At 41.1% G+C, this 27405-nt stretch overlaps 1 protein-coding gene across 1 annotated transcript in view; it reads right to left on the bottom strand.

Annotated features, from left to right (window-relative positions):
- Nucleotides 1-27405, bottom strand: part of plcl5 (phospholipase C like 5) — a 67707-nt gene that overhangs the window by 9170 nt on the left and 31132 nt on the right. The window contains exons 2-4 of the mRNA XM_006798237.3: nt 14610-17096; nt 9218-9421; nt 5021-5096 (exon numbers count right to left, since the gene is read on the bottom strand). Of these exons, the coding sequence (XP_006798300.2) occupies nt 5021-5096; nt 9218-9421; nt 14610-17096 (2767 nt within the window). The remainder of the gene's footprint in view (nt 1-5020; nt 5097-9217; nt 9422-14609; nt 17097-27405) is intronic.

Genomic DNA, 27405 nt, shown 5'->3' with positions numbered 1-27405 from the left:
AAAAACACAGTGGTAGCATCTGGAGGTGCCAGAGTGTGCATCCCAGCTGTTTTCCTGGTCCCACATTATGTGTGTGATAGTGAGCCATCAATAGTGCCCAAGGGGAATTATCTAACACCTCTCCATCCTCATCAACACGTCAGCTTCACTGCCCAAATTGAACTGATTAGCTGCAATAATAACTGGGGAAAACTGTGCACAGGAAGGAAGGAGGTGGTGCTGCTGAGACTTAAAAACCACAGCAACCCCAAACTATCCATTTTTAACTTCCTACTCTTAAAATGAGGAATGTGCCAGTGGGCAGGTTAGGATGTAAGAGGATAGTTTGAGCCTCTCATTCAGATCGTGGCCATTGGTGTGATTATGGCTTTGTCACAACAGCATTTAGCTGATGAGCAGAGAACAATTTTAATGTCTAGGGCAAAAGTGTCAGGTTCAATCACAGGTCCTAAAATTAATGAGTGCATGTGCTTACATGAAGCGAACATACTCACGCATCCTACTCCACATTCTCTTTTGGATACTGACAGCCTGTCGTCCATTAGCACCTTTTCTGCTTCTCACACAGCCATTATAACAAAATTATAACTTCGACTTCTGGATTGATCGTGAGGACAAAACCTTCTATTCCGTGCAAATCCATCATTTCACGCTTCACATGCCTCTCACTGACTCTCTATGTTCAGGCTGATGCTACTGTCATTGTCAGTATGTACATAATCATATGGTTGATGAAATGGCTTCTGAAGGATGCATTCAGTACTTGTCAATCTATCAAGATAGGTAAATTCATGCTTTCCAAGCCATCAGAATGATGCCGAGTTTTGGTGGGGGAGTCGAGTCAAACCCAGTGCAATGCGTGGCGTTTCTTTTCTCCAGGGGTAAGAAATCATTTTAATGAGCTGAGACACAGGTTAAGAACATGATAAAAACAGGGGGGAAGTCTATTTAGGGACAGTGACACTGTAGCATTACTGCAGAAAGTCTGTCTAGAATTTTATTTGTCCACCAACATATATTCTGTCATTTTAGAGAAGTTTCAGAACAAGCAGCTCAGTATGTTTTACTTTGCGTTATTAAGCTGTTTTTAGTTTCATATTTATATTAAACTAAACATCTGAACACTTAAAGATGAAGCAGCATCTTTTATATGTTACAGTAAAATAATCCACAATAATCTTAGAGTATATTGAATTTCAAGTGCTCCAACAGGGAACTAAAAGCCTGCGACTAAGGTTGTCTGTCAGGTTTGTTTTTTTTATTAGTCCTTTATTTATCCAGGTAAAAAATATCATTGAGATTAAAAATCTAATTTCCAAGAGAGACCTGGCATCATGGCAACAAAAGTCACATACCACATAGGTATATAACATTTAAAACAAATACAATATCCCATACCAACATGTGTAAAATATACAATAACAGATCAAATTAAGAGTACATTAAAAACAATCACACTGAGTAAAAGAGCTGTTCTCTCGTTCCTTTAAGACAGACTTAAACTCTCCCAAGGTAACCGATTCTGATTATTTCAGTTCTTTCTGCAGATTATTCCAGGAAGCAGGGGGAGCGTATTTAAAAGCCTAGTGTTTGTGATCACTGATCATTAGTTGACTTCTGGTTAGTAGTATAAAGAAATAAAAAGTCCAAATTAGCATGTGATTAAGCAGGTGACCCTTGTGCATGAAGCAAAATGTTGGGGTTTGTTTCCATGTTCATCTGCTGGTAGAGGGTTAGACAAGACAAGTAAGATTTGCATCTGCTGTTCTGCCAACAGCAGATTTTAAATTTAAGGAAGCACCTGGACCACCAATGCTGCTTATGCATCTGTACATATACATACACTCATTGTCCCCTTTATTAGAAGTGCCTGTTCAACTGCTCATTAATGCAAATATCCAATAAGTCAATTACATGGCACAACTCTATGCATTAAGTCAGACAGACATTGTACAGCAGCTTGCTGAAGTTTACGCAGGTGAGTTAAGTGACTTTGAAAGTGGGTTGTTGGTGCCTGACAGACTAGTTTTAGTTATTTCAGAAACCTGGATCTACTAGGATTTTCCACATAACCATCCATAAGCTTTACAAGGAACAGTCCAAAAGAATCCAGTATCCAACTTTTTTAGACCATAATGCTTGCTGATGCTAGAGGTCAGAGGAGAATAGCCAGACTGCTTTGAGCTCATAGCAAGGCAACGGTAACTGAAGAAAACCAATTGTTACAATGAAGGTTTGCAGAAGCGCATCTGTAAACACAAAATATGTCAAACAGCAGCAGAAAACCACATCAGGTGCCACTTTTGTCAGCTAAGAACAGGAAATTGAGGCTATAAGTCACACAGGCTCATCAAAACTGGACAACAGGAAACTGGGAAAAAAACGTTGCCTGGTCCAATGAGTCTCTAATACCGCCGTGACATTCCAATGGTAGGGTCAGAATCTGGCACAAACAACTTGAAAGCAAAGATCCTGCGTTGTATTGACAGTTCATGGTGGTGGTGGTGTCATAGTGTGCCCTCAAGAATGTTCTAATACAAATACAAATGTGTATTTTTGTTCTTTATACCAAGTGTGATTACATGTGTGGCTGCACAGGGAGCAACCTTACAATATTAAGCCAATTATTATGGCATTGCAGCAAGTGAAGCTGCAAAAACTAAACAAGTATGGTATCAAATACTGGTGTTAGGTTCACTCTGCTCTGTTTATTCTAAGCTAAAATGACTTAATAAAGGCTAACTTGCCTTTATATTCACTTAAGTCAACAAGATTAGATTTCCTTTAAAGCTTAGAATTCCCATTTTCCAATTTTAATCTTAGCCAATAGGTAACTTTATCCACAAAACGCCAAGTAAGTTAAATTTTCTAAACTCTGTTGGGGAAAGTGTTTGTTTTGCTGCCTGCTGTAATGTTATACTGTGTCACTGAAAACGATTGCTCTTTGGCCAACGTGTTTTTATTTTTCTGCCTCATTTACTGCCATCAAAACTACAATGCCTGAAACTATGGACACGCATACACACGGAGGAGTATATTTGAGAACTGCAGGGTTTGGACAAAAGCTTGTGTGCGAGTGCTTGGGGCAGAGGGAATTAGAGTGAGTAATAGGAAAAATGCTGTGTTTGGCATGCAGCTGAGGCCCCTCAAGGCTGCTGCTCCTACCTTTTGTGTCCTTGTATGTTTCTTTTAACTTACATTTAGAAAAAAAAAATGTAACTCCATATTTAGGAACTTTAATATTTGCATTTCATTTGGATTGGAAGGCTTTTGATGAGCCCTTTGAATGTTATTTCAGTTATGTCAGCGAAGCATACATTTAATCTAAAAAACAGAACACGGTTCATTTATTACTGTTCTGTTTAAAAAATGTTCATGTGTCTGCAGCAGCACACAAAGCTGAAACCTCTGGTTTTTAGCAGACACTGATGTGATTGAGGCTGTGGCTGTGTGAGGCTTAAGCTTTGCTTAACTCTCCTGTCATCGCCTTTGAAGATGCTTCTAGCTCTGCACTGGGGAACCTTGTAGCGGGAGGGCATCTCTATGATTGAAGCTCCAGGGTTTAGCCTACTTCACTGTGTAACTGCGCTGCACAAATATCAGCTTGGCTTGCTGTGGTCAGGGGGTGTTAAGCATATGTCTGCCTCTGAGTGACACCAGGGAGTAAAGCAGGCTTAAAGTGGACTTAATGGCCTCAAGATATTGGGTTGACACGAGCCAATTAGCCAACCCCAGTTTTCACACATAAAATGTAAAATAAAATACACATTTTCAAGTTCACACCAGGTCTATAACGGAGCCAAATCTGCAGGTTCATTAGTTTATTATTCATGTTCATTAGTTTCAATCATGTCTTTCGGTTTCCTGTAGCCATAAAATGTCTTAACATGAAAAATGAAGATGTCACTATTCAAACTGAGCTCCTTTTCGAGGAGCTCTTCAGCAGAGGCACTGCTGCATAGCAAAGCAGCAAGGCAAATGAGGAAGAATTAGCGCTGAATTTCAAAGAGGCTCGAGAAGACAAGCCACAGGATTTCTTGATTTTAAGCCATTTCTCCCTTAATGATCTTATTATGGCCAATTTTATCCTCTCTCCTGAAACACCGGACCTCTTGCATCAAGCAGCCCTTTTAAAAGACCGCACTGATAAAATGCTTTGTTAATTCAGTCCTTTCTCACCATTTTCCATCCCTCCCCCTCTTACTGCACACTTTGTCAAACCTTTTCATTTCTCTCCTCCTCTCAAAGGATGTTTATGCTCTCTGTCCTCTTTCTCCTGCAGCCCTTTGTCTGTGTGGCTGGATGATTGTTTTCACCTGCCCACTGACATGATTACTACTCTGCTGACTCACTGATGATGGCCTGCTCTATTGACAGCAGCCACGGCTGTTGATGTTGATGCAGATGCTGTAGGAGTAGACACACTGTGCTCATTCTGCCGGGCAGGAGGACATGACACACAATATGTTTAAAAGGGTGCGGATGCACATTCGTAAATCACATGATTCATTGGGATTAAAGCAGAGAAGCTAAAAACATCCATCCCTCCTTAAATAAACACAGGCTGTTTTCTTCTGGATCTTATTTTTCTTAAACAAATTAATAAAATGTGCCAGTAAGAGAGGTAATTTAAATCATTTCTCATAAATTTTGTCCTTGAATTATGAGTCATTTTCATCACAGTAGCAGAGAGATTGCAGTTTCCTGTTTTGCTTCATAGAAACACTTATTTTTTTTAAGTGTCATAAGAAGAAAGATTTTCAATACAGGAAGGAACAGGACAATATCACACATTTTTAACAGCCTACGGGAAGGATAAATATCAAGTTGACTCAAGTTTCCTGTTATAAATATAAATTTTGTCATGGAATGTTGCTGCTAACACCCCGTTTATCTCAACCTCTTTTTTAAAAATCCTTATTTACACGCCCATATCTTCTTTCTTTTAATTTGTTTAGATATTTAATGAAAAGGCATAAAGGTCAGCATTTTTCAACAGTGACTAAACAGTGGTACATACCTGCTCGTTGTGCTTGTGTGAGCTTGGAGTAGACCACATCAGCTGACTCGATCAGCGTTTTGCTGGTTTGGATCAGCTACAATAAAAAGAAGACATGGAGTTAATTTGTAGAACACCTTAATTCCCTACCAGGGCCTCCCAGTATAGAAAATAAATCAACCTCACCATTACAAGCAATGACAGAGTGAATAAACTCGATCATCTAAACCAGGGGTGTCGGACTCCAGGCCTCGAGGGCCGGTGTCCTGCAGGTTTTAGATCTCACCCTAGGTCAACACACCTGAATAAAATGATTAGCTCATTACCAGGCTTCTGCAGAACTTCAAGACATGTTGAGGAGGTCATTTAGCCATTTAAATCAGCTGTGTTGGATCAAGGATACATCTAAAACCTGCAGGACACCGGCCCTCGAGGCCTGGAGTTTGACACATGTGATCTAAACCTTGGATTATTTGCATTCATGTGGATATCACCACCCTCGACTCCTGAGGCAAAGGCAATCTCCAACACAACATGACACCCCCGCCCCCCTCCGAGACAGGACAATGTTTCTTGGATCAGTGCAAGGAACATGAAAAAGAGCTCAAGGAATTCATTCAGCTTCGACATTCTCCAGATCCCAATCCAATCGAGCATCAGAGGGATGTGCCAGAACAAGCCCAATCCACGGAGCTCAGAGACCGCAACCCCAAGCGGCACCTTCCAGGTCTGAAAAAATGAAACCACACTGGAAGAACCCCCAAAAACTGCAGTTCCTCGAAATGCCACTTGAAGGTGGTTCTAAACGTGAATCAGTCCTTATAAGACACATTAAAATTTACAGCAGAAAGAAGCAGGTAGGCGTCGGCTAGCTAGCAAGCTGTTTGCTAGTCACCTCAGTTAAAGTAATTCACTGTGTTGCTGGCTTTGTCCACATTGAACATATGGAGTTATCTGACAAAGAATAAAAACCAAAACTGTCTTTTAAACATTAACTTAATGAAATACACGATTATAATCCATCGGATTCTTCCCAGTCAAAATTGACCGGTCAGTTTTAACAGCTCTTAAATTAGCATAACAAACATTTTTCACCACCAAATTCAGTTCCGTGGGCCATTCAGGGGATCAGGGGCCAATGGGTGGGGGTGGGGGGGTAGAGTGGATTCCCATTCATTTCCTATGGCGCTCACTTTTGATCGGGAACACCACAGATGTAACTAGGTTGATAAAAACACTCAAAATTCAATGAAAGAGGTGCTCATCACTTTCATACGTTCAAGTGCATAGTGTGGAGGATGTCATAAGGCCTTGAGGCAATCAGATGTAAAACACAATATTTATGAGTGTTTTAAGTTGTATAGTTGTAAATTGTAAAGATTTGAGTTGAACACGACAGGAAGCTTTTAATGATAGAGCTATGATACTGATAAGTCTGTTAAATTACAAAGGTTTTGCCAGCTTTCTTTCCAGTCTTCAAAGCGCACACTTTCAGCACTACATTATATTTACTCTATAGTGTTTTTACTCTCACACACGCTCACACTGCACTGTATTATGTGTTTAAAAGCTGCATATTTTTCTGTGGTATAGTTTTATCTTCCTTTGTAAAATCAGCTGCTCTACTTCTGATATTCTCCTTCATGTCTGTGATTGATCAGATGCTGCCAACACCGCTCTTTTCATGTGAACGAGCAGGGGGGAAATCTTGGGTTAACTTAACGAGTTGATAACCAGCTTTGAGTGACTGCTTATCCCAATTGCCAGTATTAGGGTAAGTGAATCCAGATAATGGAAAGATAGTCTGGGTATGCTTCGTAATACAGGGCTCTAAGCAACAGGATGCACTGCCAACATTACAGTGCCTGTCATCCCCTGAGGTAGCTTATGCCAGAGCTATTTTGGCAGGTTAGTGGTTTTAATGTTGTGGTTAATCAATGAATATAAAGATGAGAACAAATAAAAATGCTAAGAGGTAAACACTTCAAAAAAAAATTAGAGTTGTCTTTCCTGCCACATTGTTTTTATTCATTTATAACAGATTTGATCTCCTCAGTCAGGGCTCAGTTTGAAGTATTTGGAATGAGCTCTTAATTGCTACGTTTACAGAGACAATAACAATTCAGCCTAACCCAATTAAGGCAACAAAGCTGCCATGTAAATGTCTGATTAGATTAATTCTGGTAAGATCATAATCAGAAAACTCTTTCGAATTAATTGGGCATTTAAACAACACGGCTGAGATTTCTTTTGTCTTTTATGCAATTATATAAGTAAGTTGGGTAAAATTCACGAGACGAATGCACTTGCAAGCAACGTGTTTGGTATGTCAGCGGTTAATGAGTCTTAAAACAGACATTATTTCCTAATTATCTAACAAAACATGCTTTAGACAGGTCTCTCTGTTAGTATCAGTATTATTAATGGAAAAGTTATAGACATCATACCACAGTGCTGATGAGGAGCAGCTGGACTATCGCTACAGCACAGAGGAGGAGGCTAATGAAGTTTCACACTCCTGTGGGAGACAGGAAGTGGACTCTTAAAGTGTGTGTGTGTGTCTATGCACATGCCTCTTCTTGTTTTGATCTTTTCAAGAAAACTAGTTTAAATGCAGAAATTATGCAAAGGGAAGCCATTTGGGACAACAATGTCATTATGGGTATGGTTTAAGATTACAATAGAAAAAATGTTCATGTATAATATGTCATCAATCTATATTTCTAAATGAAAAATCTTCACAAAACCCCACAGACTGGAGTTAGTACTGTTAATTTCATGGCCATTTACAAAAGTGAAAAAAAATATGCAACATATCTCTAAGCTGCATTACATTCTGGTCTTGTAAGTAGCTCACACTGACAAAGTCCCAATTGTGGGTGACTCGGGACATGAACTACAATCTGAAATTATACAGTAAACGGCCTTGTGTTGGCAGCCACGCTCTCTTGAAGTTGCAAGCATTTACAAACAACACACACGCACACACGCACACACTAAGTCCTCTGTTCTTCAGCAGGGAGTGTGGCAACAAGCCAATCTCAGAGAAGCAAACACAGCTGTCAAGGCCCAAGCTTCGGGACAAGACTATAGGTTACTGAGCATCCAACATTTTATTAGTTCCTTAGACCTTGGATATCAGCTGTAGAGCCGCAAACCTCTAACATAACACAATTAACAGAACAATTACAAGTGCTAGAAAAAACACTGGGAAATAAATCGGGGGAGGTGACGGAATTTGTCACGAGAGAAAGAAAGAGAGAGAATAATGAACATCAAACAGACACTTGCACGTGTATGATTTTGCCATCTTTTTTTCTAAAACAGAAACATGAGAGTTGGGACCTGTCTTTTAGCTTCTTCCCCAAAAACCTTTTTGTAAGTAGACTGGAGAGTTGGTTTGATAGGACCAAGCCTTCTGCTGTGAAGCCAAAGCAGACTGTACTGTACGTGGAGCTGTGCCCTGTGCTCCTACTGATGTGTGCGTGCATCTGTAGGTGTCAACAGCACGAGCGCTGTTGACCTGAGCAGTGTGCATGCTACAACCTTTTCCTCACCACTCGTTCACTTCATCAGCTCCCACTAAGTCTCACAAGAGAGGAGGGCAGGACAAACAGCGGGTGATGACTAATTACAGGCAGCGTCCTCCAACCCCCTTTCTGAGCACAGCCAATGTCGAGTGGGTGAAAAATATGGTTTTCTCGCAAGAGAGGAGGCAAGACAGAGAAGGACGTGTGAAATAATACAATGAGTAACTGAAGCTATACAATCTGGCTGGTCATTGAGCTGGTTTGAGCCATGTTTAGAAGCCGTGTAAAACTCAACCAGCTGTGTTAACGCCTGAAATGTTACGCAATCAGGCAATAAGGCAGGGAACAAGTTTACTCTCTGCTTTGCCTTTTTTTCTAGTTTACCTTTGTAAGCAGAGCATGTATGAAAATCTGCACTGGGCAAGAAATGCAAATCACATCATCCCAGCACAGACTTTGTTGTTACACTTGAAGGCTTTATGCTTTGAGATCTCATCTTTACCCCAAATTGATATTTACTTGGATGCTGCACGATAAAGGACAGGTGTGACTGTCTGTCTGTAATGTTTGTGTGAACTGAATTTTAATAACTGAAATTAAAAGGAAAACGAAAAGGAAATAAAAGGATAGGATAAAAGGAAAAAGGTACTTCTATTGCAAAATTCAGATCCATTCACATTTTTTTTACCATGTCATAGGCGTTCAGTACTTTGCGCAGCAGCTCAGGCACAACACCCTGAGCTTCCATGGTGGGATAGGTCTCGCTCAGGTCCACAGTCACCCTCAGCGATCGCTCGCTGTTCATCAGCCATGTAGACACCGTCAGGATACACTGCTTCATGTTGGCTGCAGGGGTCAGACCACAGAGCTCCTTGAAGGACACCATTGCATTCTGGGAAGAAATCACCCACATAAGAAAATAGGAATCTGGTTATAAACAGGTACAAATGGTGGAAATAAAAAAGACCGTGTGACACATTTGTGTGGGCATTTAATATATAAGTGATAGTGCTTATACTTAACCAGTTCCTGGTTCATTAATTTCAAGATCCTCCATTAATTAAAAGGAGAAGTTAATGTTAAAATACAAATAAATCAATAAACATAAATATTCTCTAAACAGCATTATGTGCCCTTGTATGTCATTGGTCTCAGAATAGCTACTACAGTGTTTATCTCAACTGCCAATGTATGCAGCTAAGGAAAATTCCTGTTGATATATTGCACTTGGTGACTGATGAAATCATAGTTGTCCTAATAGAATACAGGTCAGTTTAAGTAAAGAGATTTAATAGAGAGAGTTGTGAGTTTCCCGCCTGATCAGAAACAACATACGTCAGCACAGTGTTTTTCTTGATGACCACGATGACCCTAAAATTATTCCCACTTCCTATAATATCAGTCTGCTCAAAAAGAAATCATCTAAAATCTCTATCTCAGCAAATCGTGTTTGCATGCCTATCACTGACGACTGAGCGTGATCCAAACCTCAGTCGCCCTCTTGTCAGAGATTCAAGAGGCCTTGAGCGTGATACTGAATCTTGAAGTACTTCCATTGATCGGTATGTGTCACTGTAGTAAATGCAATGCCATCGTCGACAAGGATTGTTTCAGCCAATTCTTTAAAAACCTTGGGTAATTTTGCCTTTTTAGTGCCTTACAGGTACTTGCTTGTGCAGTTAACTAAAACAAAATACAGAATTCTGCACAGCTGTCAATAGCACTTTAAATAAAACTGAAATGTGTTTATAGTCATGGAATTTATTTGCAACCTAATACTGAATCTGCTTACTAATTCCTCAAAAAGAAACCACCTAACGTAAACATTTAGTAAGCACATACTCTAATTTCTTCTTTTGCTAGCGTGGGAATTTAAGCAAGCAGACCTTATCCTTGAGAACGAGTGAGGTGAGAGAAGAGAAAGAGACGGAGAAAGGGAAGGAGTGTGAACAAACAGTCATGTTTGAAGCATGAGTAACTGAAAAAGCAAAAAAAAAGGAGAGGCAGTTAATGAGAAACAGTGAGAAAACAAAAAGGTATGAGAGGGTGTTAAAATTTAGTGACAAAAGAGAGAGTATGAGATAGCAAGAAAACAGTTTAGCAAAAACAAGCTGGTGTCGGCATTTGGAAATCAGTCCACACGGTGGAGGCTGCTGCTTGGGAAACCAGCTGTCTCCCTGGGCTAGGCCTGCAGAAAAATCCCCATACGTTAGAGGACATGCTGTCACTGGGAGGCCCAACTTTACAGTAGACAAAGAGGGTGGTCAGGGGACACAGGATCTGTATGCTGAGCACCATACACGGTTAACACCCCTTGGACCGCTGAGCACAGCTACACAGAAACACAATGGTGGAAGTGGGACAGCTCTGGGGCTCTGGATTAAAAACCACTGTGTGATTATGCGTGTGCCTGAACAATCAGCATGTGTGGCTGCATGTGTTTATGTCTCAGTGTGGTCTGAGCTAAAGTTATTAACATTCATTATGTTTTGTATAATTCCTCGCATGTGTGCTTGGGACGACACGAGTAAATGTTTTTTTGATAATTGTTGAGCAATAAAAGCCGCAGTCTTTCCAAGCCATGGTGTTACAAAACCCAGTGAGAGGCTTGTGTTTTTAATTACTCCCTTCCCCACTTTGTTCCTCTTCCAGCATTTCCCAAATGGGAGCTCTGTGTCCAGTTAGGACCTTGCTTTTGTTTCAGTTTGCCCTTTTCTGTCTCTCTTTCTGCTTCTATCTCCGAATCGCTCTCTTCTCTCTTGCCCACAGCACTAAGTGATGGTGAACGCGCCAATGGTGGCCCACATGATTTTCAGCAAATAAAAAGAAAATCCAGGCTGGCAGCAGTTCTCATCCATCAACACTTTGTAACATTCACAGGCAGCAGCACTCAGAAAAGGACTTTATTCAAGTCTCCCGCAGAAGTAATTAATCTGCTGCGTAGATAGATCCACATATTAAAAATGCCAACTTATTATAATAGCCCACTGGTCAATGTTCATGGATTCCCTTAGTCTTTTTAATATTCAAATGTACTTCTTGTTCCTTTGTTATTCAAAGCAGAACACCTGGAAGCTTTGCAGCTTAAGGATGAAGGAGTCTTAGGAGAGCTAAGTGAGGTGAAAAACTGCTTTTTATTTGAAAGAATGAAAGCAATCAAATAATTCATTTTGCTTAATTAAAAAAATAAGCGTGTGTGCACACTGAGTACAACAGATATGTTTTTAAAGAGTGTCTAGTTGTCGCCTTGTGGGTATTTGGCCACAGATCCTTTCATTCAGCTGTCTCCAGATCCACAGAACCGCTCTCTCTGCAGCTGGTCTGTACAAGCCCTTCCCATTTGTCCATTATTTTACATTTAAAAGGCAATATGCCTCATTCTAAAAACACATTTATTTGTTCTCTTTAAAGCCTCCCTCATAACTTCACCTCTTTCATCTATGTCATCAACTTTTATCTCTTCGTTTCAAAAAGGCGTATTTACATTTCAAACCAGAGGAAAATGTGGTTTAATAAGAGGTGCCAACACGATCGCATCAGCTGAACACACGTTCACTTTCAACCACCAAACATTTTTCATGAAGCCTTATAAATTAAAGTTCTAAAGCCATTTGTTATGAGAGATGAATCATAGCTACAGAACAAAGTCTGTAGGGTCTTAACTGTGACACATGGCATGCCTGCAACGAAATACTTAATCTGCATTAGTAATTTTATTTGACTCTTACAAAAGTAAGAATATTTATTAGGCTGTCAGAGATTTATAAGACAGATTGGGCCATATTTCATGACTTATTAATAATTTCTGCTGACAGACATCAAAGTAAAGATTAAGAGGACCTTATGACAAACTCAAGGTTTTAGTTCATGCCAAAAAGGAAAACATGTGATTATGCCACATGTCAAAATGTTTTGTCAAGCTGGGGATTTTTTTTATTTATTCGTTTATTTCAGTCAGTGGTGCTGACTAACTGCTTGTATTAACAGGTTTAACTACACAAAAAAAAAATTTGAACAAAGAAAATACCGTACGTTCCTATTATTCCTCTTCTGCATCACAGGATCGGTTTCACCCTAGAACACAAACATATTTTCTCCCATGCTAATAGGAATAATGAAGCCCTTTTTCAGAACATGCCCATTTCCACAACAAAAAAATGCACGACTGCATGCCACGGGATCTCTAATCATCATTACATCTCTGCTAATTTAGTTCAGTCTGTCTTTTGTTTGCTTTACCATTAGACTGCGGTTGCTGCTATCTGAAGACAAACAGACCTCATGATCATGATACATGGAAGCGATGTGCTGCATGCACCTCGAAATTTTATTTCTATTTATAAAAAACCCATCATCATTACATATTTGATCCAGTCAAGTTTGCCACTATAAAAATTCACCAGTTACACAACAAGTGTATTGAGGAACCAACTTTTTACCCTTTAAAAGCCTACTAAGAGTATGCCTGGAGGCTCTTCTCTGAACTGAGCCGCTTCTGTCATATTTCAGGCCGGCTTATAGAACAAAATGACTGAGTTTCCATCAGAAGTTAGTGAGGATTATCTCTGCCTATGAAGCTAACCTTGAAAAAAGTCCAGAAACTTATTCTGTTAACAAAGAAAATATCACTACTTTGTTCCATGTGCACAAGTGTGTAAAGTGATTTACAGTAATGTTTAAAACTAGACTTTGAGGAAAAGATTAAATCTCTCATTTCTCTCCAGCGATGGGCTCCTTTACACATATGATCAATAGGCAAGTAAGAAGAACAAAAATGCACATATTTATTCATTTTAGTCTTTTCTTTCACTTAGAAATCTACTTTTTAGTGGAAGATGGAACACTGTTGTTGGAGCTGTTTCAGCAGTGTACAAAAATGACCTCCTTCAAACACGACAAAACAAGAGGCTGCCGATGTAAACTAACAACTTAAGAACACACACAACAAAAAAACAACAACCTCTAGCCAGCTCTAGTTGTAGACAGCACAAATGGCACAAGCATTTATACCACTCCGCAGTTGCCACACACCATATATTAATGACCACCAACAAAGACACTGAAAGGCCCGAACAAATCTTCATTTGAGCTGAGAGGAGCATTAAAATACCGCACTAAGTGCCTAGCAACCCACTCGTCATCCTGGGGCAGTAATTGTCCCTCATTAATGATTACACTATTCATAAACTTTAGAATTGTACACCAATGTCGCTTTATTGCCCCTTTCTTTTATTACATTAATAGAGCACAATTAGTGACAAGCCTCTATCCACGACAGCAAGTGAACTAAGTACAATGCAAAACATTTACAATGGATTTTATTGCTACGGATGCAATAAATTATTATGTAAATTTATTTTGAAAGCCTTTATATTATACAAATTATTAACTAAATGGCTATAAAGGGTTAGTAAATATTATCAGCGTGTTTTATAACCTCAAAATCAGGGTAAAATGTTTAGAAAAAAACTGGTAAACTTAAAAAATAAACTACTTTAATGCTGTCTTTAACCTCCTAAGACCCGAACTCTTCCACAGCATGCATTTTTAATTTCTCTTTGATATTTGGGCATATTGGGGCCCGATGAATGTAAAAACAAAGAATTACCAGATATTTTTTTAACCTTATTTTTGTTTTTATGAAAAATAAGAGCCACATATGAGGATATTCGTTTAAAATTTCGATAGAAAAGTAGCAGTATAATGTCCTCATAAGTGGATATCAGGCCCTTGTAGAGCAAAATTGAGTATTTTGGTTTAAATAACCCAAAATGTGATATCCACATATGTGGACGCCAGGTCCTAGGAGGTTAACCTATGTGTGCCGAAAATATTGCATTATATAAGCCAGTTTAAATACCATATTACCACAGAAAATCAAATCTGAATTTGATGTTCTACTGATCTGTACAGTGGAATCACTTATATATGGCAGTTTTTTCCTTGTACTTTTCTTTTAAATCAAAAGGAAGTGGGGGAAGATGCAGAGCACATCCACAAACCCCACCCCAGCCATCTATAGATTGAGAAGCCAGTTTTCAAACTGTAACTTAATATTTTCTTAGTATTTAGGTCCTTACCTGCACATTTTCTCTGAGGTCTGTGGCCTCCCTGAGAGGCTGGGTGGAAGCTCTGAAGAGCTCATCCACTACTTTGATTCCTGTGGTCTTGGTGGTGGTGTACTCCCGGGCCTTCCTACTCTTCCTGACAGATATACCCCTCTTATGACCCTTTCCTCCACCACGTCTGTTGGTGATGGCCACGTGAACAAACAGGGTTGTGTTGGGTAAGAACTCTCCTGTAAGAGACTGTAGAGGGACATGCCTATAGCCTGGCTGTAGGCACTCAAATGGGATGGTGTACTGGCCAATGAACTCATCTCCGATGTAGTCATCGTCTAGAACCACAAAACGCAGTACTGCAAGTTCAGGTAAATTAATCTGGAATTCAAAACTCTCATCAAAAATAGGGTTGTCACCATTCTGAGACACAGTCTTGGTTCTTTGCTCAGCACAGTCAGCTGGTATGCCGTGGATCTCCACATATATATAGGGCTCCACCACGTCCCCTTTAGCAGCAGAACCACGAGGCTTGGGAAGATTCTGCCCACTGATGACTTTGATGTGAAGAAGCTGTGCAGACACTCCTGGAAGGGAGTCCCGAGCATTGGCACTAAAGTAGGACACCTCCGCCCTCATAATGGCTGGCCGTAAAACATACCCACAGTTGCCATTCTGCCTGAACCACCCTAGGTTGAGATCCATCATCAGACCTGGAGTCTGATAGTTCATGGCCACAATCTGGCAGCCACATTTCCAGAAATCCTGGGGGTTCATGTTGCTGGCATCAATCCTCATGGGAGTGGGATATACCCTGGAGAGGAAGCGCTTGTTATAGCAGACAAATTCTTCTGGAAACTCATTAGCAAACTTGTTTGCATCTACCTCATTGAAGGAACATATTTCCCAGTATTTTTGCTCCCTCTTAGAGAACTCAAAGTCCCTGAACTGGACTGACTTGCAGAGAGATACAAGATCAGACAGCTCTCTGCACAGCCTAAATATCTTACAGCCCAAGCCATTCAGCTGGTCTTTCTCATCATTTCCCACTCTTTGGGACATTTCCAGACCCTCCTCCTCATCTGTCACATCCCCTTCAGCATCACTGCAGCTGGGTGGTAGCTTCTTGCCTTTAAGGAGGATTTTACCTTTGAGTTTCTCAGGAGAGGGTAGGTAGTTTTCCTCCTTGTTGGGTGAGTCAATAAACAGCTTGTCCCCAAGAATCTTCTTTGTGTGCTGTGCCATGACCCTCTGCTGGGGAATGCAACAGTGGGTCACTAAGCAGAGAATAAGGGGGTACTCAGAGCTCTCGAAAGCATATTGGTTGATAATGTCCAGAACTTTAGAGAAAGCTAGCTGTGAGGCTACCGAACTGCCCACATACACTACTGGTTCATTATCAGGGCCATCCCATACAACTACTTCAATGCTGCGACACCCCATCCTCAGAGCTCGGATGTAGCTGCTGATGTCTGACAAACCCCAGAAATGGTCTTCTAGAAGGGAAGCATTATGCGAGGAGTTGATGTAGTAATGGGAAAGAGGCTGAGTCATATCCTGGCATACACGTTTGTGCTGGGGGTCAAAAATGTGGCATTCTGAGGACAGGAGGTAGTGTGTAAAACCGTCAATGGAGAGGTAGCCTCTCTCCCTGCCTTCAGCAGATGGCTCAAATTTCTGAACAATATCCCTGCACATGTCCTCTGTTACTCCTTCCACACCCTGCTCTACCTCTACAAAAAGCATCAGATCTTTGCTGTCAAGATATTCCTTGTTACTGGAGAACTGCACCAGCAGAAAGAAAATCTCTGGCCGTGTGCATAGCTCACAGTAGGCCTCAACAAAAGTGTCCAAGTTAATTGCCTCTCCGTACTGATCTTTAGCTTTCTGGAGTTCTTTGAATTTCAGTTGTATCCTAGACTCTTTCATTCCAGGGTTGAGCCCCTTGATTATCTGGGTGGCTCTGAATAGGTCTATGTGTCCTTCCTTTTCCACATCCGCTAGCTCAAACACTGATCCAATCCAAGATGTTCGTAGACTTGGCTGACTCTGTTCCACCATATCCACAGTGTGGCGGCCATAAGACACCAGATACCTCAGGCCCATCACCCAGGAGCTGACAACATCTGCTGTGGTAGCCACTAAGTCTAAGGACTCGTAGTTATCCCCATAGATGATAGAGAAAGCGCATTCATCAGGAAACTGATCAGAGAGACCATTGCTGCGGAGAACAGGAGTTTTTTTCCCCAAACGGACCTCCTTAATGCTCTTGATTTCCAGTTTAGCCTTCTCCGAATCTTTCTTGGATGGCTCCCAACGCAACCAGTGCATGTCCGGATCCAGCAGGAAGTAGCGGTTGTACATACGCGAGTTGGAGCGCACCTTCTTCATTTCACAACCCTCCATCATGAAGGCCATACAAGCAGCTGTGCTGTTGATCTTGCGGTCGTTCGGCATTGAGCTGAAGGATACCGTTTTCTTCCTCACCTGCCTCTGTTTGGAGCCATCCTGGGAACAAAATGGGGTAGGGAAGAGTTGGATGAGAGAAAATGTTTCATGTTAGACATTATATGTGAATTCAAAAGCAGAAAGGAAACAAAAAGATAGCATTATGTCTATAGTTAAATATATCTATATGTGGATATGTAAATCCACACTGAATTAAATGAAGGAAAATCCCATACTAAAAGGTAAAGATAGACAACGATGCACCACTACCATCTGCTAATAATTTAAATATGACAAACTATTAAATTTTAATAAGTTATTACTAATTATCCATCACACATTAATAACTTTAAATCACATATTGATTCTGATTTAGTAATGACTATTTCTTATAAACATTTTAAGAGATGTGACGCAGTGTTGGATGATACGATGGTATGATTTCTCTCATAGGAAAGCCCCACAAGTTAATCTGTTTTCAATCTTTTTTGTACAATATAGAATCTGAGAGAATGACAGACTGCAGTGAAACTTAATAATTTGAATAATTTGAAAAGGAGACATCACTCTACACAGCCCTGGGCTAAATTTAGTTTTAAAGTTTTAAAATAAAACTTGCAGTGTAAAATGCAACTTGCAAACACCACCTGCAATGACATGCTGGAACGTTTTCAGCTTTTAGGTCTGTTAGTCTAACTGGTGAGAGTACACAGCACTGTCCTATTTCCACACAGAGCTGTGGTTAGCTAGATAGCCTGAATGCACATGGCCTGGTTTAAAACTTGGAAAATAGGCTTGCTGAATAATGCATAGCACAAAGAACAGTACATTAAAAACCTAAACCAAGCCACAAATTACTGTTATTTAAGACTCTAAGCACAACACCTTTGAGACTCTTTCAAAAGGGCATTTCCATTACTACAGAGCCATATCGGTAGCTATGGTTTGTTTAACCTCCAATACAAGATAAATGTAACCAAAGCCACTTAATTTGACCTTGTCTCTTGTATCTTCATCTTTTTTTGTTTTGTTTTTTGGAAAGCCAGAAAGGGCAGTCACCCTCAGGGCATCCCCTTAACACCCAAGACAGTGACTGCCTGTACAGGCCTGATAAATCTCCCCAAAGCATGGTCCAACTTTAGCCACAGTGAAACACCTCCGGATTATCCATCTTCCACCTGACAGCCAGAAGCAGATGATGCATAGCAACTCATCACGATTAATGAGCACCATTTTAGGCAGAGCTGAAGAAATGACATGATCATTACTCCACTTGTGCCCTTGTTTTATGACCTCTATCGCATTGTCCTACACATAAGCACTCAATATCATAATGTCAAAATCTTTAATTCTTCAGTGCTTCTGAGAATACCTCCTGGATAAGTTTAGTCAGTGATCACTGATCTTACCAGATGGTGTGCTTTAACCCAATCATGCCTGGTCCACCCAGGTCAAAAAGGTTGCTTGCAATGTGTTAAAATAAAGCTAGTATTTGTGTTATTCCCCTTGAGATACACTTGCATGCAATTTCTGTGAGAGCTAGAGCCAAGAGCCACAGGCACATGGAAATGCATGGACCCGTGCCAAGACTGTAAGGGTAAGACAGTGCTGTTTGGTCAGTTTGTAGCTCCAAATTCTTTTACAGAGTAATATGAGCTCATCAACCACTTCACATTGGAGATAAGGCCAAAGAGTTGATTCTGTCCTTAGATCCTTATTTGTCTTGCCTTCATTTCCTCCAGTAGATCATTCAGCCCCATCCATCATAGGAGAAGCGGGAGATAAATCTGGAGGCCATAATCAAGAGCTCACATTTCAACCCAAATGCCATGCACTTTATTTTGACGAGCACGGTCCTTTCACCTCATGTGACAGAAAATTACAGCTACCACTCTAGTCTATTTTTAAAAAAACAGACTGAAAGACAGTTGGTCTCTCCTCTGGTTTGCTCTTCATGAGCTATTTGCAAAATCAGCCAGATGGACATAAACATTAACTGGGGTATTGGGAATATGACTCAAAGCAGACTGAGCAAGTAGTTCTACGAGGGAAGATCTGTTCAGGTCTGATTATTTCCAGGCCTTCTTCAGGGAAGTGATGTAGCCACAGAGGGTCAAAGGCTATAAGGGTAATCTAGTGTCTCATTAACATGCTGTTACAATTAGCCGGACAACCAGACAAGACAGCATGCTGTTTCTCTTTGCCCCTCAATCAAAGCTAAGCAGCAAAAAAACCCAACTGAAAACAATTCTGCTTTTCATAGGATTAGTAGTGTAGTAGTAAATGATTACACACTAGTTGGAAATGATAATATAATAGTACATGCATGAATAACAAAGTTCATGGAAAATAATTTTGTTAATTTAATGATTTGAACTGCCTGTTTACAATAGTTTAAACCTTCTTTCACTGTTTCTTGTGCTCTTTTATTTCTGATTCACATATTTTCTCAGATCCCCTTTGGCCCTGTGTTTCTTTATGTATGTGTGTGTTTATGTGTGTATGCTTGACTGCCTGTTGTTGCTGCTGTGGTGATGTTGGGGTATTTTGGTAATCTTCCACAGCTCCCACATTCCCCTTTCTATTGAGGTTTCTAACGTGACATCATGTGCCTATTGCTTGAAAGTAGTCTCTCCTATTGGATACGACACAACCAGCAGTTGCTAGGATGGGTGAAACTGGTTGCAAACAAGTTACTTTACCAGAAACTTCCTAGTAATTGATTTGGTTGCTAGTTGCTAACAGATTGCCACAGTTGCCTGTAGTTTTTCATGTTTGTCTGCAACTACTAGCCAAGCAGTAGTAAAACCTGAAAAAGCGCAATGCAAACAAGTGCTGTAGCCAACATGTTGCATAAGGCACAGCTTTTACTTTGAAGGTAAATGGTCTACAGTTCCAGTTTGTGTTGCACTTTTCATAATTTTACTAGACCTCAGAGAGTAGCTGGCTGCTGTTTGCAGACAAATCCACCACCTCCATTCAAATTACAACCACACAAACGATCAAAGCAGTTATCACAAGTATGTTTTTGCCAACCAGGTGGCGAATATGGATTTTTCCCTAGCAACAGATGGTTGCCAGGGGTTTACTGACCAGTCTGTAGGGCTGTGTGACTCAGCCTTTAGCAGTCATTTTCCCAGTGACTTCCACCAACCAACCATCCAGCAACTACTTGCAACCGCTTGGGGAATACCCATGTTTCTCTCATGATCATTGGTTAACAAATGGTCACGGATTGATCTCTAGGCCTGAGTGACTTTAGCACTATTACCTTGACATTGCTTTGTCACAGTCACAAGTGACAAGTTAATGCCACATGGTTAGTAGTCACATGTCTACAAAACCTCAGTGGGAACACCAGCAACTTGAGTCTTGGTCAAATACTTCCTGGTGGAAGGGTGAGGTGAGTGTTTCAACACACCCTGAAAGACAGTGGTGTGTCACGCTCTCTCCCTTCTCTTATCATTGTTTTCACACTATGACACTGGGCACCATAAGCAGTGTGGCTGCAGAACATAACTCCAGGGAGGCAATTAATGGAAAAACCTCTCTGCTCTCCCAGGCAACAACAGTCGTGGCTCCCAGGTTGCCTGTACACTCCAGTCCCCTATTGAATACTTCACATCAAAACAATAACCCTTGACTGTACTGCTGTGTACAATAGATGCAATATATTAATAGACTTCCTGTCTTTGCATAGCTTTTAAATCTTTATATTTGTAATGGCATATAATCTATAAAATTTATACAATCCATCTCCTTTGCTTTTCTGTACTCTTCCACTATGATGTGGAAGCCGGAAAGCAACATCATCAGAGAGATTAATTCCTCCTTTATCTCCACAGACTGGAGTGTTTGTGTGTGTGCTCAAGCAAAATTAAAAAGTCCTCTTCCTCCAGTTGTTTGTGTGGTGGCATGAACCACTTGACTGCTACCACACATACTCACACACTCCAAAATACAACACTCTAGTGTGTCAGGTGAAAAAAAAAACACAAAACCAAAAACAGGTCTTGTCTCCATCACTGGGTTGGCAACAGTTAAAATAACCAAAAAGGTTAGGAGCTCAGCTAATCCTGTTTTTAAACACATGCCTTTCCATGACACTTTAGACATACTGCTCATTTTCACTAATGTGGCCCACTTCCACCCCATTCTAGCAAACCTCCAACTATCCTACTTCCTCCAGGGCTGTTTTGGCTGCTTGCCACTCACGGCTATCATATCTCAACTCTAAAACAGGTTTGCAGAAAGTGGTCAGGCATGGCTCAGTTCTTCTCGCCTACAGAGCTCCAGTGTCATTTGTGTGTGTGTGCAACGAGAATCCACGAAATAGGCAACAGGGGGGCGTGGGTAATGGGGAGTGAAGACAGAACAGAGCAGAGCCCTCTTGATGACGTGCTCTCCAACATGTGAGTCACAGTATGTGTGCTCTGTTTGCCAGCATGTGTGCCTGAGGATCATAGAAAACGAGCCGCAGGATCAAGCCACATTACACAGCAAACGCACACATTGACATGTCAAACACAATCGCAGGTATCGCAAAGGCACATGCTTACTGTTTCAAAGTGCCTAGGGTGAATCTGAGTAACTAGGCAAAATTCATCTTTGTTACAAGGCACATTTATCTCCAGTCTTTATTCTAGACAATCCCAGCAGAAACTATATTAACAGATGAATGTGATAGTGTAACGGTGGGTTATGTCCAGCAAGGGCAACACCGTTCCCAGCGGAAGCACTAGGTGTTAAAAAACAAAGAGCACTTTCACCGCACAGGATTTCATAAGCCAGTGAGCATGGGTCTGCTTGCATGAGGTAGGTGAGAGGTCACAGTCAGTCCCCTCCTCAGATGTAGGCTGCACCGCAGTGCCTTCTCCGTCCCTACATCCTAGATAGTTATTTAAACTGACGTCTGAATCCAGAGCTTAGGGCAGACATCATTCAGCCTCTAACAGACTCTATCCTCTGTTATAGACATCCACAGGGGGAAAAAAAGGGGATAAAATGGGCCAAAGCTAAGACAGTGCAAGTGAGATGGAAGTAGAAATTGACAGAAATTGAGAAAGAAAGATGATTTGATAATGTTAACTTTAATTTGTTTAGATGTTTTGGCAACACTGTGCTACCTCAGCGCCAATAAGGCAAATTAAATCTAGCTGAAAAGCTGACTCCTAATAGGAGGAAAGGAGATAGAAAGGCAGGGATTGACAGATAAATAAAATGCGAGTAACATTTTGCCTTGGCAACATGGTATTGTTATCTGTCATGCCAATAAACCATCTTGGAATTGAATACAGGTTTGGAAATAGGAAAGGCGAGAAAGGGATGGAGATAATGAAGAAAAACAGACAAGGAAAGAGAGTCAAAAAGAGAGAGAAGCCGGGCACGTCACTGTTTGTCACAGTAATCGCTAATGTGGCCGAGTGCTTAAAATCTCACAGCAGTAGTCTTAGTTGCACACTGCGAAACCCACTTAGTGAGAGTTTTGCAGAACACGAACATAATGTGTGAATAGCCGAGAAAATTTAAGGTCTGCGAGGGAATGCGAGATGCCTGAATTGATTGTGTGCAGACGTACTTGTGTTTGTCCTAGTCCACAAATGAATTTACATTTTCATCCAGGTGGTCCATTGTGTTTGACACTTGCTGTGCCTGGAATGTAAAGCTTAGTTTCTTCACGGTCAGATAATAAGTGGAAATCCCCCAGAGAACTCTCAGCAAGTCAGAGCCCACCGAACAGTCTGACTAATTACTGGCCCACAGAGAAGTAGTCAATGGTATTGAGCCAGGGACCACAAAAGCCCCCCCACAAAAACCACACCAATTGCTTCAGTCACAGAGCATGTGATGTGTCTCTTTTCCTTATCATACCATTATCACTTAATACGATCATATCTGAATCCTTGAACATGTATAGCAAGTCCATAGACGTGTACAGTATAACGTTCAAGGATTTTGCTGTGGATTTGGTGATATTCAGGTATAGGCATGAAGTGAGAGAAAGGTCCTCCATAAATCACCACCTTATCATGGTGAAGGAGTTTATGTGTCCGAGTGATCCCAGGAGCTATTTCAGCATAGGATCCCTTAAGTCTGTCCAGATTGTGGACCAGTTCCAAGTCTCAGACTGGTCAAGCTACGTTGCCAATCTCACCTTGGCCATGAACTCTTTGTATTGACTAAAAGAATGAGACGGTGGATGCAAGCTGCCTCTGAAGGGTGTCTGGAGTCTCCCTTCGAGATTAGGTTAGTGGGTGAGAAGCTTGGCTATATGGGATGGCTTTGGTGTAGAGCTGCTACTCATTTACGCAAAAGAAACTAGTTGAGTTGCTTCAGCCAACTGACTAGGGCGGCGGTCCCCAAGCCACGCGCCATGGACCGGTACCAGTCCGTGAGTCCTTTGGTGCCGGGCCGCGAGAGCTGAGGCTCGAGTATGAAATTTATGGTTTTCAGGGTTTTTATCGTTAACTCGGTTTCCCTGGGTCTTTTCCCATGATGTAGTTGTGTGTCTTATTTTGAAAGAAATATTTATGCGTTACCACAGTAACCAGAAAGCATTAAGGGGCAGAGAAGAGGATGTTACTCTCAATGTTGTTAGTGCATTTCAGGAGGACGCTGCTAATAAGCTTACACAATTACACAGTGAATTCAGGTTTATTATCATATTTACAAAATAGCACAGTTTTTGTCTTGGTTGCATCATTTTATTTTGTTGTATTTATCCGCAACACCTTAAAGGCCAGTCTGTGAAAATATCGTCTGACATTAAACTGGTTCGTGGCGCATTGGGGTTGGGGACTACTGGACTAGGATGCTTACTAGATGCCTAGATTAGTTGTTTCAGGTAAGTCCAAGTAAAAATTCAATGTCCCGAGTGATTACGTAAGGTTATGTTTGTAATTTCATGGAAGCTGTGTAAAACAATAGAATAATCCTTGTGTCTGGTGAGGGCGGTGGGGTGCGTGGGAATTGAGGGGATAATTGCTCCAGTTAACTGCCACTGGATTCTCTAACATCACCAGGCAAGCATCCACTCCACAGATTTATCTTGTTTAGCAGAGCATGTTTGAAGGCTTTTTATCAGCTCATGTTCACAATTTTTATCTTGCACCTCCTCTGTTGAGCACATTGCCCCCACACTAATATGTCTGAGTGTCCCGGAATAGAATGTGCCAATGGAGAACAGGGTTCTAATATTTAAAAGACTATGCACAAATTTAATTTGTTATCTCCTCATGCATCCAAATTGACCTCTGCACACTGAAGTGACAGTGATAGAAAAATGTGAACAACTTTAATGAAAATTTTCCAGATATCCTCATAGCAGAGCAACTATTCTCTGATCGCATTATACTGAAAGCACCAAAAAGGACAGGGGAGATTTACTCGTATTTGCCTTGTTTTTGTTTAGCGAATAGTTTAATGCTTTCATCTTAGGCTTGGATTAGTAACTTCCTGTGCATTTAAGATCACGACAGCAGATTTTATATGGAAAAACAAACTGATTTAAGTTAGGAATCTTATTTTGTCCTAATAATTCAAAGGCTGCTAGAACTGCACAGCTCAAGGAGAGCTGGGTCATCTTATTATAATGAAATCATTGAAGCAAAAAAAAACAAAACAAAACACAAAGGGATTTGCAAGGTATTAATCCCACAATAGCAGTATGCTAACAAACAGAGCTGTGTGCCAAGCCCATCATGCAATCGCTACATTAGACCCACCAACGTCAAATTTAACTATGTTTAATACCCCCTTGTGGTCATTATTGCTTTAATTAAACAGTTTTGTCTCATTCCAAAGTGTTCCTCTCATTACGTTCATTACCACGGTGTTTTATCATTTCTCCAAATGGTCTTCAGCCACAGGCAATTGTTCTGTTGTGTTGATGTAGAGACAGAGATGTGAAGGCTTTAGGGGAGTGTGACATGAAAGTGTGTTTGACTAACTTCTGATAATGGGCAATAAAGGGATATTAGTTGATATTAGCCTTTCAACACTTGGGTCTTGTTGTCAGTCTCCTCCTTTTTTCTACCATTTGCCCTTTCACCTCTAACAATCGTTCATGTTTCCGCTTTCTGTCATCATCATTGCATCTCTTGGCTCACAATACATTTTTATCTTGTCTTAATCTGCTCTTTCTGCTAAACATATCCCTTCATACAGCATCAACAAAGAGATCGAATTGATACTGGGAAACAATTAAGGTCATTCTAGTGGTGTGCTAAATGTTTCCATCCTGTGGAAAATGATCTATCACTTCCTCAATAATATCTGACAGAGGCAGCTGTTTTAAACCTGTTCACGGTGACTGGTTTGCCTCAGCCTCAGGCGCAGCAAAAAGGGGAACCCAGAGGAATTCTTTTTGGGTACATGCGCGCATAGACAAGCGCACAGGATGTGGAAATTTGCCCATCCTCTTTTGTTTTCTCTCAGCATGTCCGTGTAAGACTGCAGCTCACTTCGAACAGGAAGTGAGAATGTTAGAGTGGCTTTCAAACACAATAGTATTAAACATGGCCACTTCCAAAGAAATGTTGAACATACTTTTCCAAAGCACTGACCACATACAGCCTGTGGTACTCAGTGTTGCAGTTTGGCTGAGACTGACATGTTTATCACACCCAGACAGAGGAAGCTGAGGATGAGCAGGAGGCTGATTAACAACAAATGTCACGCTGCCAGTCCCGTGCTATCCACGTCCACAGTATTTACCCTCTACTTCAAATACAATACTCCTGTGAAATGACAACAAGCCATAGATTACAACCCTCCAAAAAAGAGGAAAAGAAAAGATGTTAGTGAAGTGTACAAGAACCAAAACATTGCCTCTCAGCCAAAGAAACATCTGTTACATCTGTTACGACATTTGCAAGTCTGAGCATGAAGGATCTTAAGCTACAAATAAAACCATCACAGAACAACACAACTACAAGTTTCCCAAAGCTTAATTGTCATCTCTTGGAATTCCTGCGTAAGCATCCTCAATACTTCAGTCTGTCGGTGTGGTTGGACAGGCATAACCTTGACTGCCATCTGCATTGCAGCGACTGGCAGAGAGAGAAAAGTGCCCCCTCCTGCCAACAACGAGCTGTGCTGCAGCAGCAGCAGCAGCACAGGACACCTCTACTACACTCTGCTCCGTTTCACTCCCTACACCTCACCTGACATTTCCCCTCTTTTCTATTCGCGAACAGGACAAGCAGGAGGTGGGGATAAAGAGGGAATAGCATCATGCACTGTCCTCTGAAAGATGCTCCCTAGTGTGATATGCAGACTAAAAAAGAAGGACCTATAAACACACATCACTGCAGCCTGTCCTTGATAGCGATTCTGTAAGCGTCCATCTCTTCCTGAGGTAAAAATGTTAGAAAAAAAAAAATCACATGGGGTACAAGATGTGCAATCCATAACCGACGCCTACGAGGTTCTGTTTTTTTCTTCTACGCCTCCTCATGTACGCCTACACAAACACACTTTACTCCATTGTTAAACCCACATATTAGCGCACAGTTACACACCTGCCTCCACGTCCAGCACACTCAATATTCAAACACCCACCATGTATGTATTTTAAACATCCAGAGCTGAGAAGCTATTTAGATGCTGGAGTAGAGATAGAGGATAAGGAGGCTAAATTTGGCATGTGTTCAGTGAAGTCCAGTCACCTGTGTAGGTGCAGAGGACTCTGTGTGGGTAGTGGAGCAAGCAAGCTTACTATAGCACAGCACACATAGAGACATTGGTGAACGCTGTTGTTTTTTTTTTTTCCCAATCCCCCATCTCTGCTCAGCATTTGGCAAAAATAAGACGATGTCTTTGAGCAAGCTTTGATCAATGATGCATTTTCTTTCTGACACATTCCACGCCTGCGTCCGTGAAGCCCACTCAAGTCTATAAATAATCCCCGTGAGTCTGATCCTTGGCTAGGCTCCTTCTGTCTCGTCAAGAGGCTGGCAAACCGACTCGTGGACTGTTCCAGGGCCAGTGTAAAGAAAAAATTGCTTGCAATCTACACCCGCTTATCTTTGATCTGCTGGATGAAGAGCCACCTTCTTTTTACTTTGATAATCATTCACCATTGCACTTAGTTAATCATACTTCAGGATGAGGATATCCGATGTGATTATGTATTACATAAAATATAACCGACTCAACTAAAACTTAATGCTACCTCAACACTGTTGCAGACTGAGTGACCTCTACCTTCCAACACACCATAAAAACTGATCAGAAAATGAGGGCACAGGAAAAAGCCCAAAGCAGAGACCTGACCTCCAAAATCCCCAGATCCCAATTTGATCAGGCTTCAGCAGGAGCCACTGAATCAAGATTAAATGAGCCACAAAACCCAAATGATACACTACCA

The sequence above is a fragment of the Neolamprologus brichardi genome, chromosome 4, assembly GCF_056152115.1.
Source record: "Neolamprologus brichardi isolate AB-2024 chromosome 4, ASM5615211v1, whole genome shotgun sequence".
In the NCBI taxonomy this organism is placed as follows: Eukaryota; Metazoa; Chordata; class Actinopteri; order Cichliformes; family Cichlidae; genus Neolamprologus; species Neolamprologus brichardi.
This window is presented reverse-complemented; position numbering and strand designations above follow the sequence as displayed.